Below are 21,149 nucleotides of genomic sequence, written 5' to 3' on the forward strand. Positions count from 1 at the left end.
ACTTTAAACTATGTGTTTTTTGCCTCTGAGGATAGTCTTTAGGTGTTCATCTGGGATCTTTTTTCTCTTTTCTTTTCTTTTCTTTTCTTTTCTTTTCTTTTCTTTTCTTTTCTTTTCTTTTCTTTTCTTTTCTTTTCTTTTCTTTTCTTTTCTTTTCTTTTCTTTTCTTTTCTTTTCTTTTCTTTTCTTTTCTTTTCTTTTCTTTTCTTTTCTTTTCTTTTCTTTTCTTTTCTTTTCTTTTCTTTTTTTGATGTTTATACACACTCACAGAAAGATACATGCAAACCGTTAGGAATAGTATAAAATAAAATCTGTTAAGTGTTTTTTAAACTCAATGTAAGCAGCAGTTCTCACAGGGGTCTACAGGCAATACCAAGACAAGGATGGAAACAGCCTTTTATTCTAAATTTCATATGTACATGAAAAGCCATTTTACACAGTTTTGTAAATTCTTCGTAAAAGAGCTATTGTCATCCAATGTCACTGTGCTTACACTAATAACTTTTAAACATGGAGTACATTATTAACAACAAAAACTGTTAACAAACAGGCATAAAAGACACATATGTGTGCTGATATTTCACATATATTCTAGAAACAAGGTGGCGCAAAAATAAAATGTGCCAGTAAAAAAAAATAGGCTTTTTTTTTTTTTTTAAATCACGCAATACATGATTTTTTTTCTTGCTTTCTCTCTTTCCTTTTTGTACACAATATGCTGAGATCCATTCTCAAGCCTTTTCACATCAGGATTTGCAGGCACTTCAGCAACCCAGCTATATTTTTTACAATGCATGAAGTTAAGACCAACAAACATAAAAACAGCTGCTTCAAAGGAAATTCTCATATCCCATATGCACATTCAAATATTACTGACTGCTGGAGCAATCTCTTTTGCTTTAGTTTTTTTTGATACTGACGTGTTTTCAGGATGATGTGTAACAGTTTGTCTCCACTTATCTCTCATTCATATACTTAAAGATTTGTTTTAAATGTGGCATCACAATGAAACAATACAGTATATGGAAGCACAAAGAAAATTGTCCACAAAGCTTCACAAATTATAAGAAGTAATTCTTTTCTTTACAGTGTTTTGATCCAAAGAAAAACTTTGATTTCTTTGCTCTTGCTTTAAGGTATCTCCAAAATTTGCTCAAGGACAACTGTATACCAGATGACCGTGGGATGATACCCTCCCTTGTTCTCTTCCTAGATACAAGTGTCTTATGACCAAACTAATTTAGAAGCAAAGCAAAGCAAAGCAGAACTCGGTTGTATGTTTTTTCAAAATTTCCCATCTTTAACAAAATAGTAAAATATGCTTGGTTTGTTTGTGACTGTATAAATAATCTCTCTCTAATTATTTCATTTGTAATGGACTGTGTATTAAGATTATAAGGCAATTGTAACAGGATGCTCAGGATAACTGAAAGCTTAATATTGTTTTCCTCATGAGTCAGGGTAAAGGCTTTTTTAATAAGCTCAGAGTTGGGAGAGAGAGAGAGAAAAACAGTGCATATGTGCATAATAGGAGAAGGATAGTTTTTTAGCATATAGACACTTAAATATTAATCAACAAAGACTGGTAATGACTCCACCATATAACATATAAGAACTCTGACTGCGATCCAGAGTAGTGCTAAGCCTTATCCACTCAAAAGCAATGTGTAATGCTGTTCCTGAACCAAGAGAAATAAAGAAAGGACATGTCAATGCTTCCTTCAACCTCAAATTCATTCATTTTATGCCATAAAGCTTCATGTTGGTGTAATAAGTCACTGCAAAGTAAAAGACATTACAACAAATCTAGCAAAAAGCTACTGGACTGGGCTACAGGACTCAGAACGCAGGAGCACATTTCTGCTATGATTGTCAAATGGTGGAAGGTCCTTCCATGAATTTAACACTTGAGACAGAATAGCAAAGACATAAGGCCCACCAGCGCTTTGCCCATATTTTCAAAGGCACTGAAATAGACAATGGATATATTCCTTAGTACCATCAGTTTAAAAAGTTTTCAAAATATAAGTCTTTATATGAAAATGTTCCTTATTGCATGGTAAGTTGTTCTTCATTTTCTTCACCTCAAGAATAAAACGGTCTTCCCTTTTCTGGTGTTTGCAATCTGTTCAGCCTCGCTACCTGAGATGGTGAAGGCGGTACATCTTGTCTGAAAGGACCTTTAGGAGGGGTATAATTAGGGTCCTGAATTTTCTTATATGAGTCATAGTTGCTAGGCCCTTCAGAAGAAGTTTTTTTTTTCAGTTGTTGTTCTTTCCGCCTCTGCTCTTGACGGAGCAGTTCTTGTGTTTCTAGCATTACCCTGGCATTAAAGCCATGTCCCCCCATGTAGCCATTCCTCGATCCCTGGTAGCTGGAATATCTGGGATTTTCCTTTGCAGTCTGGAAGCCTTCTCCAGGGGAATAGCTCTGCTCCCAGGAGTCTTGAGATACAGAACTGGCATTTTTTCTGCTTTGCCTGAAACAAAAAATGAAAGAGACTTTTAAGATGAATGTTCTGGTTCCCCTTTTACTGACAACAATCACTGGGAGGAAGGCTGCTTCTGCAATGCCATCGGGTTTCCCCCAGAAATCACGTTCTCTTCTGCCCCAAAGAGGCATCTTGTCTCTTTTGTTGAGGAGAACATTTCCTAGTGAGTTGAACTGTATTTCTAGGTCTTTACAGAAGGAATATGCTGTGAAAACCCATCCAGTGCTACAGTTACCCTCACGTTCTCAAGAAAAATGTGCTACAGTTCAGTTGCAGACTAGGAAAGACCATACATGTTGTTGTGCTTCTTGAGAAACCAGATAACAGACAGCACTTGTAAAGTCACTCATGAAAGATCTGAATCCAGACTCACTCTTGATTAAAAATGCAACAGGCAGATCCTTAAAACACTTGGTCTAACACTGCTCAAGTCAGAAGATAAAGCTCGTTGCTGATAGGTAGTTACAGTTTCTTCCTCCCATTTCCAGAACTAAGGAATTTCATGCCATCAGGACTGTTTCCCAGTCTGCTACAGTTTTCATATAAGAAAAATAAGAGATAACCTTTTTTGTTCATTTTTTGGCTCTGGGGTGCAGATAAATAAGCCAAATACATATAGGAATTACCAATTCTTATCTCTTTTCACAGTAAATCATCACATTATTTTGAAGACAGATTATGGTTTTGAAATAACTTTAATTTGCTATCAAGCTGCTAGATGCTTGTATGAATTCAAAATAAGATAGGTGATGATAAAGTAAAACAATTTTGTGCTGCAGCAAAAGAGATATCCACTATCAAGCAATAAAACAAAATATACTGCGACATAAATCAGTAAGAAAATAATTTAATTGTTTATATGTGGTTTGGTTTTTCATGTCAACACATATGATGACGTGGACTCATCCAAAGAATATGCAGTGGAGAGACAGGAGACCTGGAGAATTTTTCTACCATTAGTAAAAGTAAAAAGTCACCTAATGTTTTCAGAGTCTTCGTTCTAGATATATAATTTGGAAATTACCACATCCACCTTATTTTATGACCAATTTTGAGACTTCTAGATGAAAAATGTTATGCAGGATGATTGTAAATTATTACAGCACAAATTACAATGCAAAATTCTTACACAAATTTTTATAGCTGTTATTGGTATTCTCATATCCAGCATTGCCAAAGAAACGAGGTTTCTGAGTCACGTTTTATCACTCCCTGGAACAAGAGCAAATTGCACGAACCTCTGTAGGCTACGAAACTGTCAGGTTTCTGATCTACAGCAAGATAAATTGTAAGTAGTAGAAAATTAACGTGGAGTTAAACCTTGCTTTTACAGTTTCACATGGGACAAGAGGATGACTAGTTGAACTGATTTAATTTACTGACTGTTTTTTGGTACTTGTTCAAAAAGAGTTGGCTCACTTTCCCTGTCTTTCTGGGAAGATCCTTTAAAATTGACTCAAGCGTTTATTTGCCTTCAGTACTAAAGATTTGAATGTGCAAAGGGGAAAGAAAAATGAGGCTCCTAGAGACTATACAAGATGAAAGGCAACAAAGCTCAAGAATGAAGCCAGTGCACAAACTTTAATCATTACAAAGCCATAGTTGCAACATTAAGCTTGGGACCTAAATTTCAGAGTAACAGTAAAATTTCTTTAAAGATCAGTCACAGAGTTAGGAACAGTTTGGAAAGCTGGAGAACTGGATGTCCCAGCTTGTTATAGGAGTATCGTGGTGTTTGCAGTGCTGAACTTTAGCCTGAGGTCCTGTAATTCTGTCTGCTCTCAGCACAGCTGAAATACCATTAAATTATCACTAATTACTCAGTAACATGCATTGCTAGCTTGCTAGGCACTTCTCATGTTGAAGACCACAGAGTAAATTTCTCAGTAACTCTTTTCGAAACAAGTATTTCTGTGATCTATTTTCCATGTTTCTTGTCGATTTTTCTCCTTAGAGTTATTAATTTCTGCCACTGGAACTGCATTGCAGCTGACTCCCAACTTTTAAATTCTACCAGTGATTGAGACCAGGGAAAGTGAGTTTTAAAAATTACAGTTTTAAAACTAAAAATAAACCTCCCAACTTAAAACTGGCACTAGTGCCCGTGCCCTTCCACTCCACCAGTATATTGCCGGGCTAGTAGAACTGAAAGAGAGTTTCTCAGGAGACACAATATGGCATTAATAGGTGTGGTCACTTCAGAAGGAAGGCAGAGATCAGAAGAAAAGGGAATATAAAGATTTTTGAAATGAGATACTAACAATATCAGAAAACACAGTAACTTTACATTTTCCTTTCCCACCTTCCTTAACAGAAAAATTCTACACTGAAAGGTGTTAAAGCATTTAAAAATCTGAAACTGTTTTATTTTCAAAGATGTTGGCAAGACAGCATAATTAGATAACTTTGCTATGAGGCTTATATTTGTTTCCAAAAAGAAGAGTTATATATATCTGGTAAAACACATCTTGTCACAATAATTTTTTTTTCCAACTATTTTCGCAGGAGCCACAAAAATAATACAACCTTGTTGGAAAGCAATTTGACACCAACCTCCAGTGTAAATTATTCTCCATTCAACCATTGCTGCTGATACTTCAAAATGCAAAGACTATTTGCATAATGTTCAACTATGAGAGTTAATTTGAAATACAAGTTGGTTAAACTTCTATTAACTCTTAAAACTAAATATCGAGTAAAAGACATTTTACACAAACAACTAATTAAAAAAAAAAAAAACTTAAGATTTTTTAAAAAAATTTTTTTGTTCAGACAAAAAAATGTATTAATTTTCAGCATTCCATTCCTAATGACCCAGTAACCTAAAGGAAATGTACATACTGTAAACTTGAGGGCCCCTGAGTTTTTGGATAATTTTCTTAGTTCCATATTCTTTTGTTGGATGACTTGGAATTTTTTTTTCCTTTTACTTTTCCCTTTGCATTAGTATCACAAAAATAGAATTTCTACCCAGTAAGGGATTAGGCAACAGAAAAAAAAAATCATCTGACATGTCAAAAGGGGACAGCTCATGTCATGCTCAGGAGACTTCTGTAAGAGCAGAAAATTAAACTGGATGGTGTCCCACAAAGAATAGTTTTGTTTTAATGTCTCAATTCTGTTGGGTGCTGAGTGTCATCAAATCCCCCTGAAATCAGCTCTGAAGCAATTCTCCTAAAATAAACAGCTACCACATGCTCTCAGTTAAGAAATTTTATGCCTCTTCCACAGTGAATACATTCCACCTTATATCAATGCTAAACAAAAGTGTCTGCACTAAGTACGACATTCTCCTCCCCAAATGAAATTAGCTCCAGGCTCACACGCACGGAATAGCTTGAGACAGTTGCCATACCTGGGTAATGAGCTGTACTGCCGCTGAGCTTGCTGGAAACTCTCTCTTTCTTCCTGCCGCTGCCGCTGCATTTGAACCTCTACTGACACGGAGTGCCTACCACTCTGCGAGTACGTCTTGGTGCTTGGCTGCAAAACAAAAATGAAAATGTCTTAAACAAAGCAGAAAAATACCCATGAAAGAGTCATCATTTAAGTTGCTATTGTACAAATACAGTTATTTCTGTTTCAACATGCAATTCAAGCAGCTCTTTCACAATAATTAGGTTAAATTCTGACCTGTAACAGTGACCTGTGCTAGAGATTTTATTTCTGACCTACCATTTCTGAGATGTACAAGGAAAATATTGGTCCAGAATGGGTTATGCTTTTATGGTAACACTGTAATTTAAATTAAGTCAGTGGAACAGATCTTCATACTCTGTAAATTAGCCTAGCCACTGTAACGCCAAGTTTAACACCCCACTGAGAATCAGAGTGGGGAGGGAGTACAGCAGCTCTTTTGAACCTCATTTAGTGGAACTATACTAATGTGCTGTTAGCCCAGACGTGCACTGCTTGCTTTTCTGAGATTGGAAAACATTTTCTGATTCGATGTTATCAAGTACATAAATTCAGCAAGTCTCTTGTGGACAATGGGGATTCCTGTGTCTCTAAGTAGGAAATGAGGCGACAATTTGAAACTTTGAGGCCAGTACTAAGAGCAAGTGAAAATGTAGGGACTTTCTGAGAATCCAGAGCATTACTGGTCAAGATCTGTAAGAATGGCTGGATTTGAACTTTGGAATATGAAAAAGTTAACTTTTGTTGAGATGTCACTTTTTGTTTTACATTACTACTTTCTTCAGACTTTGTAATTTCAAATTGCAAAACAGAGTGTCACAAAAATCAAAGTATGCTATGGGCTTTTCTTATTGTTTTACTAATAAGGCTTCAGCTACAAAGAAAAAAAGTATTATTTTCATCTCCTTAAAATTACTAGTTCTATTCAAATCATGTAAGTTTAATCATGGGGAGGCTAGGGAGCATAACCACTTGTCTGAGCCTGGGACTGAATCCGCTTGTCTCAGACTTGCTTTTGTTAAAGCACTTCTTGCCTTTTTATCTGTGCTTTTCCTCAAAACAAACATCTCTTGTTTTTTGCCATTAGAATTTCTTCAGAGAAAGAGATCATAATGGCTCACAAATATCTGCAAGATAAAAGGCTTTTCAAAAGCTTTGTATATTGAAGACAAGTTTTAGAAACTAGGAAGTTGTAATTTGTGACACAAACGTCTCCTTTGTCTTGCTATATAGGCAAGTACCTGCAGGTAGCCAGAAACACAACAAATTTGAGACAGGTGGACAACTTTTAGAAACTTTGTTTTCAATCACAATACACTGCAGACAGAACACCAGTCTCAGTTCAGAATTTAACAGATACAATCTTCCCATCAAGGGAAGATCATGGGACAAAAGAATCAGAATATGAAAGCATTGACTTATTTAAGAGAATCTTTAATATAACGGTGGTGTCTATTTCAGAATAGCTTTACTTGCAAAAAACCTCAGTAAAACAGTATTTCTAACTAAAAAATGCTTTAGGAATGGCAAGATGAAGCAACAAATTGAGAAAACAGAATCACATGTTAGTCTTGTGGGAAATTTTCTCAGAGATGAATAAGCTGTACATATGTATGTCCAAACCAACAACCCCCTCAGAGATTTCCTACTATATTAAATAAGGGCAACCCATACAGAGCAGCATTTCAGTTATTGCATATGTCAACATTTCTAACTTTCTTGACTTTATTGGGAGTCTTCTGACATTTGGTATTTTATTGAAGGGCTCAGCTTATGGCAGGGAGTGATTATCTGAAAATCGCAAGGTTTATTTGTGAATTCTCTCCTGTGTGGTTATAACCAGCTTGCAGAGAACCAGAGGGAAACTCAGAAGTTCCCATATCAACTTCTCCATAAAGAATAAAAACATTTAAACTAAGATTTTAGAGCCAATCTCATCATTTCAGGGGTTTCACTTCAACAGCATTAGAAAGCTTGCAGCTACATTACGTCATATGGGAGAAAGTAGTTATCACAGATAAGACATGAAATCAAAATTGCTTCTCTACTTGAAAAGCTTCACTTCTTTCAGTTCACTCTAAATATAACAGATTAAGGAATTTTACAGTACAGACAATGATGAAACTACAGAATAGGTGGAGATAGGATGGAGCTACTGCTCAATTTATGTTTATACAAGACAATAAAATGCATCTTTTCTAGAAAACATGAATGCAAGTACAGACACACATGTTCAAAGAGATGAAGTTACCATGCAAGCCTTTACTAAGGAGACAGAGCTTTGAAAGTCCTAATGGACTATGAATATACTAAGATCAAATTGTGCCTTCAGAGATACTTCTTTTTAATGCACAGAGGAACCAATGTGCAATGGAGGCAGGGGCTATCACTGCTGTCTGTCTGCTGTAATGCATGCCCAGAATGATGGGATCTGAGGAGTCATGTCTGGATTCTCTGCAGCTCACAAGGAATTTCATCTAATGGACAGCATTTGTAATTTGCTGGGTCTAAAGGCAAACATCTCAAATCCATTATCTGATTTTCCAAAGGTATGAGTACTAAGAGGATTTGCAATACTCTAAAAAATCTGGAAAGGATACTCATTTAGTCTGAATATTGTTCACAACTACAATTAGCTGTTCATCCAATCGAATCTACTATCTTATTTCAAATACTCCCTTTGCATGTAAGCACAAATTCCATAACATAACATAACATAACATAACATAACATAACATAACATAACATAACATAACATAACATAACATAACATAACATAACATAACATAACATAACATACATATATACACAGAGTATACAGAGAGGTATATCCAAACATCTTATTAATGAAAACGTTTTTCTTCCAATCCTTTCCATTCAAAACCCCAATGATAGCATAGTGAATGCCTATATGGTTATGATGATATAAAGACTAACATATTCCATTTTAGACCCTTAACTTATTCAGAAAAATGCAAATCTCCATACAGTGATTTAACTTTTCAGTATGCTGTTGATTAAAGTATCTAAAGCAAAAATATTTATATAATAAGTAACCTTAGTCTTCAAAAATTAATTGGTAATTTTGTCTCAATCTCCAAAGCACACTTTTATACATACATATATTTATATAAAATACATTCCTAGATGCACATCTATATACATGACTACTCCATTTATGTCAGCATAAAATGGAGATAATTAAAAAAAAAGATGCACTATTTTCAGATCTTTCAACAGCAACAAAAAAAACACATACATAACACAGCAATTTTAACACTGATATCAACACTAGGCTAAGTACAATTATAACAACCTGAAACCATCCAACAAACCTGGCAACAGCTCAGTCCTCACAGAATAGATTGATAAGAACTCTGGCCTTGCTTGGAATGAGACGTATGACAAGCATTGACCTTTTAAAATAGGATGTGGTCAAGGCCACAATAACAACCAAGGCTGCATTATACAAATAAATATATGTTCATGTCTTCCACAATACATTTAAGTGGCAATGATAGTTATTGCATTCAGCACTGTTAAACAATATTCAGCACATAAAATTGTGCTTTAAGATAGATGAAATTACACGGCTCTCTTCTAAAAGAGGCATTAATTTAAAACCAGGGCTGCAAAGTTAAAAGTTTCTACTTTTTCACTTTATGCAAACAACATTTTTTTCATGTCACAGAGAATGAACACCCATGGCTTATGTTGCTGACCACTATCAGCAGTCCAGGGTAGCATCTTTAGGGACAAAGGTCCCTCCTCTCTTTCCTATCTATACCAGGGGATGCCCACACGGCTTCTTTCCCCACAGAGTGGCATTTCTGCCCACAGAGGTAGTTCTGAATGGTGGCAGCATGGATCCTGCAGGACTGGCACAGATCAAAGCTGCCACAGAATTACAGAGAGGAGATCATGGAGGTGATCCAGAGCACTGGGTTTTCAGGGAGATCCAACCAGTTCAGGTGATAAGAAATCCAACAGTTGAGGTGACAAACCCATCTGACAGCCTTCAGACACAGGCGCAAGCTGGGAGAAACTGTTACTCCAACTCATAGAACTCTTTTGTGTTGAGAAAGAAATAGTTAATAGGGAGATTAGTAAAGGAGCAAGACCCTTAGTATTTTCCCAGTTATTAAAAATGACTGTTACGTGCTAATCGTTTTTTTGAGATTAAGCACTGTGTTTAACCAAGAAGTTTCAAGTTCACCTGGGAAGTTGAGAGACACAAGGCCCTCCAAAACTGCACGGTTCCAATAGTTCAGCACTAATTAGAAATAGATAAGATTAAATAACCTTGCCTGCTTTATGTGTAAATGTACTTGGCACAGATGACAGACAATCCAGTAACCATGTATATCAAAATTCAGAATGATAAAAAACATCCAGTGTTTCTGGGAGATGTCCTTGAAAACTATTTTTACTTCGATTTTTGTTTATGTTGCTATGGTGCACAGAACATATAGCAATATGTCTTTTAAAAGTTGCCAGTAGGTGTGTGTATTAATTCAAACACCACAAAAAAGAAAATCCCATCCCTTTCTATCCCTTTCTATGGGGTCTATGCAGGAAGCTCAGTATTGTGGTATGGGACAAAGATTTCCATTCTGTGTATAGGAAGAGCAGAAAGAAAATCTTCAGTATGGTAGAAACAAACCACTAAGCCCTGAAATTCTGCCAGAGGTATTTACATTCATTGTACACCTGTGAGCTATAAATATGTTTGTTTACTAACCAAAATGCCTTAATTTCTTTTTAAAATCTTTTATCTTAATTTTTTTATTTCAAATAAATTAGTAGATTGAAGCTAGTGGGAAAAAAAAGTTAAAATATAAAACGTTGGAGTCTAAATCTTAAAAAAACATGCTGGTATTTTATGAAATCCTTTGGAGGCTTGACACAGAATATTATCTACACAGCTGAAAAGGAACTACCTGTGGAGAAGCTGTCCTGCATAACTTTGATTTCCTCTATGAAACAGACTGGGGTAGGAGAAACTGAAATTTAGCTTCCAAGGTATTTGTGAACTGCAATGCTCCATCAGATATTGCCTAGTATTTTGCATAAAATATCCTAAAAGAGACTCTTGAAATGCACTAATAACAGAAAGAATTAATATACTATTTCTCTTTCTCATTAATGTGTTGAGTAATTCTACATAGCTTACAGCCTGATAAAAACTTTAGAATGTTTGTATCTAATATAGTCTGTTATTTATTTTTTCCAGATAATATTAATATGCAGCTGAAGTTACAGCAATAACATTCAGGTTTGTTTTTCCTAAAGAATTTTATATTATTAGAATTCATTATGGTTTTGAGTAGGTCAAGGTCTCGAATATAGGGATAAGAAACAAGTATCATAAACAGATAAAAAAAGAATTTTTTTTCCATAAGTCTCTTAGAGACAAGATCTATACACCAACAAATAGTTGAAAAAAACTCAAGCACAGCCCCTAAATTTTCTGAGCCTTTATTTATCAGGCCATGCATAAGTATATTATTAAGACTATTGGAGTCTTTCCTCTATGAAAATCATGCAATTATTTACCTTTACAAATTTGTGCATATGATTAAAGCTACACTCAGACAAGTCAGGTAGTATATTTATTTTGACCCAGTTAGCTGTTATCCTTTTATTTGACTCCTAAATATTTAAAGTAAGAGTTTGCTCAGCTGCTCTCTCAATGTCAATTTTTTCCTATCATTCTAACAGATCCAGAATGACTGGAGATGAATCTATTTGTGAATGGAATTTGCCACTTTCCATTTTCAGCACCAATTACTTTATTAAATATGAAGAAACAAACCACTAACTTTTGTCCCTCCTGTATCTTTGTGGGTTTTTTTGATCATTAGTGTGCTTCTACAAGCAGGACAGGAAAGCAGCTGTAGTAGTTTCCATGGATTTAAAATGCTCTTTTTTAAAATTGGATTGTTCACTCCTATAACATTTAGAGCTATAGTTCAGTGGTTTTATTATTGAAGGGGGGAGGGGAGGGCCTCTTAATCAAGATGTGACCAGGCAAAAATACAAGATATGGAACAAATTACAGCAAAAATCCCCCCCCAAGCCTGGGACTGGTACAAGGAAGGACAAACCTCAGCAGACCTCACACAACCCAGAAAAGCTCAGAAACCAGAGGCTCATCTTTGGTACTGAACAGAAAAATCAGCCCCAAAAGAATCCTGCATTGGTATAAAAATGTCATAGCAACAGCAAGGGCCTTAAATATTAGTACACATAACTGTAATTCCATGCAATTCTACATGCCCAGATATATGTCTGCAAACTCTGACTGGAATTAACACCAGCAGGATTAAAATGGATTAATCATATTTTATTTTTATTTTTTCCCATGCAGCATCAGGCCTAATAGTATTGCCCTTGAAAGCCTCTTGTACCTCACTTTTTGAAACACATGCACACGCGCGCACAAACACACACAAAAAAGCAAAGCCATATAAGAGCACAAAAACCTTTATGAAGCCTAAGAAAGTTATCTTAAGATAAACAAATGCAAAAATCTTTTCCATAAAGCTTTGAATCAACTGCAGAACTACCGGATTTCAGGGACAGCTCAGCGTTACAACATTTAGGCAGTTATTTAAACCCTAACCGTGTGTCATTCAAACGGCCTTGAGCAGAAATGTTACGCTGTTTAATAGACGGTGTCATCTCATTCCAGTGCTATCACTTTTTGTGTCTGTTAAGCTGCCTGATGCTGTGTGAACACTCATAGGCAGTCAAGTATTTTGTTTACTGGCAGGGCAAACACAGCCGGGCAAAAAGTCTGGCTCTGCTGCTTGTCTACGGAGAAATGACCTTCACCTGATGGGCACACGCAGAAAGTGAAGGGGCCAGGCACCAGTGCTGCTGCCACAGAGCCAGTGTGATGTAGTGCTCCGTGGTACAGAGATCTGCCTCCAACCCAGGGAGGAGACTGAAGGTATCTGTCACGGGTAACTGGACTCCTGTGTCACAGGCCATTAAAAGTCTGGGATGGATTGGAGCTGGAGAGGTTCACAGGATCATTTTGATAATATATTAGTGGGTTTCTGAGGTATTGAGCTCCTCTGAATATCCTCAGAGCTGCCAGATTTCCATCAGCATCCATTACTTACACTGCAAACTTCATGTTCATTTATATTTCCTTAAAGTAACCAACAGTACCTCATCACATCAGCACTTTGCTCCCTATCCTCAACTCTCCCATCAGCTTGTTAATGAGAAATACAAACTACTTATCACCTAGCTCAGACTTCTCTGGGAGTTGGTTTTTCCTCTCTTTCTATCCAAACCAGGTCAGAGTTGGCTGCTGTCATGCGGCTCTGAGGCTTCTCTGGATGTAAAGTTCTTTAGGTCATGTAGGCTGCACAACCCATCTCCCTCAGGTGAAAACACACTTTTCAACAGTGGTCTACATACAGGTGCACTTTGCACTGCTGTGGTTTGGAACAAACTGCTTACAGATGGATTTAAAAGATACCAATGAGCATATTTAAGTATTTTCCTGCATACATACAATAAACCACTTTTGCATTTTTTTGTGTCATTGGTATTTAATAATACATCTGGATCTGTTTTGCAAGTGTGTCTTAAGAAAGTCCATCATTTTAGACTAATATGCTAAAATAGTACACACTCCTTAAGAGAGAAGGTCATGGCTCCTTAACACTGAAATGACTATGAAATGCTGAAATGGATGAGATCATTGCTTTATCCTTTCCAGGCATTGTGATCTTGAAAGGCTGGAGTACATGATGGAAAAATAAAATTATAATTCAAATAGACTCTGGGCCAATTTTTTTTTTTAAAGTGCTTATCTAAAATAAAACATTTGGTCACCTATGTATTTAAAAACAGAGCTCCTACAAAAGCAACAATAAGCTCCTGAATTAATATTAATACATTAGACTGAATTAGTCACTTTGAGTTCATTTGCATGATCTGTAGAAGGGGAGTAAACAGAGAGATCCCATTTGTTTGAGTAAGAGAAAAAAGAAAGGTCAGTGTTCTGACCCATAATTTAGGAAATTATTCTATTCCTAAGGTAATCAGTCTGTCATCCAAATAGTTCCCTCTTCGCTCATTACAAGAAACGATAATAAAAGCCAAGTTGACTGTCTAAAGTTGCTATGGCATTTAGATATACAACAATTTGGCCCATGACCTTCAGTAGTTAAGTTCCCAAGTCTTCAAGAGTGAAAGTTTTTCTCATACAGAGTTTTCCCAAGAATGTTGCTCAAATCTCTCTTTTAGAGAGTGAACAGTAGTTGATATGCATAATGAAAAATATCTCTACTACAGCCCAAACTTACCCCAAAACTGCTAAACTATCACTGTGGTGAGCTATCACAATATCTTCCCAACATTAAATAGAAAACCTCTGGTCATACAGAAAATGTTTATATTAATTTTTCAATTTCAGAGGAAGTTAGAGGTTTTCTAAAACAGGAAAAGAGAAGCCTATATCCTGATACTGTATGTCAAGCAATATTAAGTCATTTAGGGACACATTTACCTTTGTTCCTCTCCATGCTGCATGTCAAAAATACCACAGGTTCAAGTTGGTGAGTTTAAGATGGACAAGGACACAAAGACCCAACAAAAGCCAAAAAAAAAAAAAATCTTCCATATCCACCACAACAGGCAAACAAAGATGGCATATGCATTAGGATGTTACCTAGGCCTGTTACCTAGTTTGTTTTCAGTGACTTCATACACAGAGATGTGGCTCTTCAGCTAAGAGTCTTCCCACCTCATTCTCGTGTGCATTGCAATCCTAAATAACAATAACCCATCACCTACACCCGCTTTGGAGTAAGCTGTGAGAGATTCTACTGTTGTTATCATACAGTTCCCACTTCTTTCGGAACACAAGTGAGTTGTTCACTGTCTTTATCATGGAATTTTCAACAAAATTAGAGTATTTGTCACATGTTTAAAGTATCCTAATTTAGGATACGTAATTGATTAAAATGCAAGGCTGATTCATTCAGTTATGTTAAACAAGATAAGCACATGAATTTACATAATTGTATCACGTTGCTAGATCAGATTGAACAGGATTTAAATGATCAATTAGGATGTATATCTCAACACAGAACTGTCTTGGCTCATGTAAGCGGTAAAGGGGTACTATTGTAAAGTGTGCATATCCCTCCTTTTTTACTGTGAAAAGACCTAGCTCTGCCTTTTATGAAAATAACTAATCATACTGATATTGCTTCAGAGAAAATACCATTTACAAGGTTACATGTTCTCTCTAAATTATTTACTGTTAGTATGCATTTTATTCCACTTTTCCTTGAAAAGTTCAGATTAATAGATATTGCCTTTGAGGCAAAAAAACCCAAGTAATAACTCACAGAGTCAAGGGTCTAAACACAGAGCAAATGCTGCTATCTGCACATACGACAGATGGCTGAAGAATTTTAGAAATGAAATAAACATCAATGAACCAAAAGCAGGGATAGCAGCAAGGGCAGAAGTGTGGAGGCAGAGGACCCTGCCTTCCTCTCTGTCTGCTCCCAGCCAGCCCAGGAACAGCAGAGTCAGCCAACCTTCCCGGATCTGACAGGCTCCAAACTTACCCACGGCTGCTCAAAACTGTAAGTACGTCTCCTGTCCTCCACATCCTCGTCTTGCTTTGCTTGTTGAAACTCTTGTCTCAGGCGCTGTATCCGGTCATGATTGTTAGGGGTCGACCTGTTGCTGCAAGAGGGAGGACGGAAATGATCAATACACTTGGGAAATGCCACCTGTGACTGAGACTTCTTAATATGGGACTGCTACTACAGCTCAGGACTACAGACTCAGGGATAATTTATAAGCATTTAGTACAAAGATCTTTAGTTTCTAAAAGATTTTTAATGCTGTTTGACATATAAAGAAACTTCTGATGTTGTAAGGATAAGACAAATGAGGACATTTCTAAAAATCATCCAAAGTTCTTGGCATCTCTTTAGTATATATCACTCCTAGAAATGAAGAGGAATAGATGCACTAGTGTCAGACTTAACATAAAGGGAAATTAAAAGTCCTAGTGATCTCTCTTACTGAATAAACATGAAAGATACTTTCCCCCAATCAATAAACTGTAGGTAGTACTGTCAGATCTTTATTCACATCAAATTAATTACAATGTCTGAAGGCTCTACCTATATAAAATTTGGTTATTTTCCCCAATCAATAAGAGACTGTCATCCCTTAGTTCTGTTTTTAACAAGTCTTTTAAATTGATCAGTCTGAAACCATTAAAAGGCTCAGGGGCCAGTAGAAAGCAATCCATTTGACAGCGCCCTAGGCATGAATGCATCTGGGCAGCAGAGGAGTGCTGGCCTCAGCCCCACAGACACTGGTGGGCTGAGGAGGGCTCAGACCCTGAGGTACCACTACAAACCAGCACACCCAGAACCTTGAACCCTTCAAAACCATCAATTTTTCACAGTGCCTGGTAATCCACTCTTCACAGCACAGGTGTATGTGAAATCACAATGAAATATGCACAGGAATGGCTTATTTCAGGGAGCAGGGGGGATAAGGATATTTATTAATTTTGTTGACATTTATCCAGCTGTGCACCTCCCACCTGACCCCTACAACCCCACTGCATTTCAAACATGTTAATGTGGGAATCGCAGGAAGCCTGACAAACAAATATATTATATCAAGACTAACCAGAAGCATTTTAATCTTTTATTATGTACTTCTTGTGCCCTGCATTTCATTGTTTATTTCAAAAGAGCTGATGAAGAATGGACAGCTATTACTTTGTTTCAAAAGAGAAGTCTGCAGAGAGACAATGGAAAGCAATTCCATAGTTTTCTGGTTTTGGACACAGAGTACAATAAAACACAGTGAATTTATATCCCATGTCTTCCCTTGTATGAAAAGAGACAATTCCAGACTCCATTTGTGGCTTTTTTTGGTGTCTTTTGGGACTGGTAGGTGCAGGGGATTGGAGGTTGTAGATGTTTGAGACGTTACCTCCCACTCTTTTCAGTGCCATTAAATAGAGTTTATCAGTGCTTGGTTGGCTTGCTGGAGTTATCAGACACAGAACTACTCGTATTGTTCTAGCAAAGGCTAAGTTTTAAATAGGTTTGGGTTGATTTTTTTTTTTGTTGTTGACACCAAAGGCACAGAAAAAGAAGGAATTTAGAGAAGTATTTTCTTTCATGCTTCCCCCCCCCCCCCCAAATGAGAGCTTTAAGAAATGCTTTATTTGTAGGGTAAGTCAACTTCTATGTGCAAATTACCCTCTTGAAAAGTACAATTAAAAGAAAGCTTTATTTAGAAAAGGTAGAAACGAAACACTGGTATTTTCAAAATTTTCACATCATTGTAGATGTGTTTCTAATTTTATTTCCTTAATTCAACTTAATTTTGTGAAAGAGCTTATCTCCATTTACAGTTTTATATTATGCAAATTTATTCCTTATTGTCAAATTCTGCCCAGCTTTAGTATGCAGCCCCTTGTTTTTCCCCCCATGCATTGCTATACACTGCTCATTGTAAATGGATTCATCAAAATCCAGTACATGACCTACAAACTACTTTTAAGTGGTCTGTGGATTTTTAAAACAGGTATCGTTAATCCAACAAACAAGTAACCCAATGCTTTTTACACAGACAAGTGTTTTCTGCATGATAAATTGCATTTAAGTGTAGTAAAATACAGTAAGTATTAGTATTTCAGGTAAAATAACATATATTTGAAAGAGAAATGCCATTGAATTTCAGTGCAAAAATTACTAGAAAAGTGACATACATGGACACCTTGAAGTAGTCAAGATGATGGGCAAATAATCCACCTTCCTTAATCAAGATTGATTCAAACTCTAATTTGATTTACAATGCAAAAGTGACACCAAAGTAGCTATGCCATGGCAAGCAGAGGGTAAACCCCCAAAGTACTGCACTAAATCCTGTGCATTATACAGAACAGATACTGTACCAGCCCCAAAAAGGGCTGCTGGAAGGGTTATTACAGATATGAGGACTTCTTCACATCTTGTGATAGATATTTAATAAAACAATTACATCAACAGAGGAATACCAAGCAAATGCAATGTCCATGCCATGAAGCCAAAATGTACACCTTTTCCTTAACAGCAATGAATTTGACACCTTTTACACTGCAGAGATGTAATAAAAAAGAACAAGGAGGATCCTGGGATTTATGATTAACTTGTTTCCAGACCTAAGAACTTATTCAAATGACAAAAAAAAAAAAAAAAAAAACCTAAAATGAAAAGAAAAGAAAAAAGAAGTCAAGCTGATTTAAGAAAAGTTATTCAAAGTTATTAAAGGATTGATAATGGCAGAAGAGATAAATCTTTTAACAATATTTCTATTTTATCTGAAAAGCAATGGACATGACCCAAATTTAGAAAATTGCAAAAGAAGTGAATTATGAAAAGGACTATTTCACAGAAAAGCAAGAGCAAAATTAGAAAAAGGCCCTTCTGTATCCACTCAAATTTCTTTGTGCTCAAAATGTCTGGGAGAAACAGAAAGTGATTTCAAGTCAGTCCTTCTATAATAATAAAAAAATTAAAATATTTTCATTTAGAAGAGGAAAAAGGAAACGGCAGGCAGCTAAGGAAGGGCTAAGATACTTTTCTTAAAAGATTATTTGAGGGCTTAGACTATATCTTAGATTGGCATCTTTTTCCTTCCATTTTCATTTCAGCCTTATTCTGATTCTCTGGATTAAATTACAGCTGCCCTAACCTTCTCACTAGCAAGGGTTTGCAGATCTCTGTCCTGGCCTGCCATGCTGTCTCCTGTTTCTTTTCATGCCTCTTGTTATCCAGGTCATTTCATCATCAGTGCTTTTTTGCTATGTTTTTAATGTCTCCTTCTGCACTCCCCCTGCACTCAGGGAGAACACTTGGTACACCCACTTGATATTTCATTCAACTTCCAATTAGTATTTCCAGAGGGAGAGACATGCAAAAATCATAATCACAACAAGAAACTGTTGAAAATAAAATTTTGGAGTCAACAGTGCAAACCTAACTTCATTCCTTTTCAGGTCCTGAGATGTTCTGTTCTATCTTCAACTCTTTATGGAAGTCACATCATTATCCCTTGGGACAGCGCTAAGCAAATTATATCCAGTGAGAAGTGTCCTTAGCCAGTCTAAAGCAAAATGAAATTTGACTTACTGGATAATTGACCTAAGAGAGGTAGGGCCGTATCAACAGACCTCTAGGGTGCAGCTGCAGGTGTTCCTGCTGCTTAAATTCCCTTTTGCAGATGTATGGTGCAAGTTTAAATGTACCACATTTTGTTTGAGTCTTCCATTCAAATGAACCAAAAATCTGAAGGCAGATCCACCTCAGATAATTCAGGACTACTAGCAGGAAGAAAGGAATTTAACTTGAAATCCATCCAAAGTCTATTGAAGATTTGACCTATGCTAGCATTAAACTTTTCAGCAAAACTGGAATTACAACTCTACAGTAACCACAGCTTACCCAGACGGCCCTTTCCTATGCCTACTTAATAATGGAATGCCTGTGAATTTATGGAAGACAATTAGCACCTCCTAGCATCGGATGCCAGTAATTCTCTTCTATCAAAGTGCTCGCAATATTACATGTTCCTAAAAGAAATAAAAATCAAGGAAAGGCTTTTAGGGCCAAAGTCTACTTGGGTTGCAAAGCGGCTGGGCTTTCTTGTGTCACAGCTCTGCTTGGCACCCCATTGCCTTCCATCTGCAGATGGCTCTTATCACAATCAGTTATTTTGTGAATGCTGCTTTAAAACACACCACCACCAGCGTGGGCTAAAAATGCAACAGTAAGCAAGGCTTAGATAGGCCAGAGCTGTCACATATTTCCAGAAACAAGCAGTTGCAGCAATGGCCATCAGAGTCTCAGATCATTAAGCAATGTCTTAGTGTGATGTCATGCACTGATGTGCAGAGTTGTATTCCTTTCAAAACAGACAGATTTTCAGTGTGATAAAGTAGATACAAACATGCTACGGAACAAGGATGAGTAAAGCTTTGGAAAAAAAATTATTGGCCTGAAAAAGCATGGAAAAGAGTCTTAACAACAACACCAGGCAGTTGCAACATGACTAGAATAACCAAAAGGTTAGTAAACAAACAAGAGTTCTTTACACCTTGAAACCTTTTATCACACATTTGAGCTGCCAGGCCCTCACTGTCCTGATCAGCTGCTTAGATCTCTGGATAGCAGTTATAAAACACAGATGGGTTCTTATTTGTTTCAAGCTGGCAAATAACTATCACCCATTTCTATAATACAAACTCCTTCTCATTTGGCCAGATTACTTGTGTCATTAAAAATCAAGAGCTGGATTTCAATCTACTTCTATATTTACGCACAGAGAGGAGCAGCAAAGAGTTTATTCTGCTGAGGACTGACAATGGTGGCCATGCCGTAGTTAGCAGCATATATCCTCACCAAAGTTCAGAACTAACTGAGCCTCTACAAAATTGGCCTTTTTATTCAATGCTTGAGCAGGATGAAACAGCCCAACAGAAAGCAGGATGGCGTTAATCTAATATAAAAAAACTTCTGCTACATTTGCTGAAACTCAAGCACCCTCTCACCACAGCATTTAAACCCAAGCAGATGGATTTGTCTGATTCAGATGGCCCTTGAGGGTGAATAAGCAGAAACTGTCAAGTTGTTTCAAAAAGTCATGGACATGAAACAAAATGAAAGTATGCCCTTTACCAGCCTTAAAGTTATCACCATATTCCAACACACAGTCTGCTGGTTTGTTCACTTTAAACAGATTTGTTAATCATCAGTGACACAGATGACTGTGCCCACACACAGGGGGCCGATGAGGGCTGAGCAGCAACAGAGTTTGCACCATCTCCTTCCTGCCATGAGCTTGCCAGAGCACGTTGGTCTTTTCCTATTATTTTGTTCTATGGTTTATTTTTTGACATCTAAATACCACTCCTCAAGCTTAAATTAGTGTAACCAATTTGGCTGGTCCTCTCCTTGCAGTGTGCCCCACATATGGTCCTTCTCTGAGATCTCAGGGAATAGATTTTTCATGAACACATGGATATTAATGCATATAGATGTTGTACAAAAACAGAAGCAACCATGGATGGCGGGCGCTGTATAAAAGAGTTGTTGCATGATTACCGAATTGCTACAGTCAGTCTAAGAAAAAAATGAGCTGAGCAACAGATCAAATTTGTAAGACTACAAATGTAACATGGTTGCATCCT

The 21,149-nt window shown here is 36.7% G+C and overlaps 1 protein-coding gene across 1 annotated transcript in view; it reads right to left on the reverse strand.

Annotated features, from left to right (window-relative positions):
• Positions 1–658: 658 nt before the first annotated feature.
• PARD3 (par-3 family cell polarity regulator) overlaps positions 659–21,149 on the reverse strand; it is a gene marked incomplete at its 5' end in the record, with an annotated part of 195,265 nt that continues 174,774 nt past the window's right edge. Inside the window, 3 exons of the mRNA XM_027887995.1 lie at positions 659–2,479; positions 5,847–5,974; positions 15,511–15,631. Coding sequence (XP_027743796.1) covers positions 2,086–2,479; positions 5,847–5,974; positions 15,511–15,631 — 643 coding nt within the window. The remainder of the gene's footprint in view (positions 2,480–5,846; positions 5,975–15,510; positions 15,632–21,149) is intronic.

The sequence above is a fragment of the Empidonax traillii genome, unplaced genomic scaffold (assembly GCF_003031625.1).
Source record: "Empidonax traillii isolate 1590-97213 ecotype Southwest subspecies unplaced genomic scaffold, ASM303162v1 scaffold227:size730986, whole genome shotgun sequence".
NCBI classification, from domain to species: domain Eukaryota; kingdom Metazoa; phylum Chordata; class Aves; order Passeriformes; family Tyrannidae; genus Empidonax; species Empidonax traillii.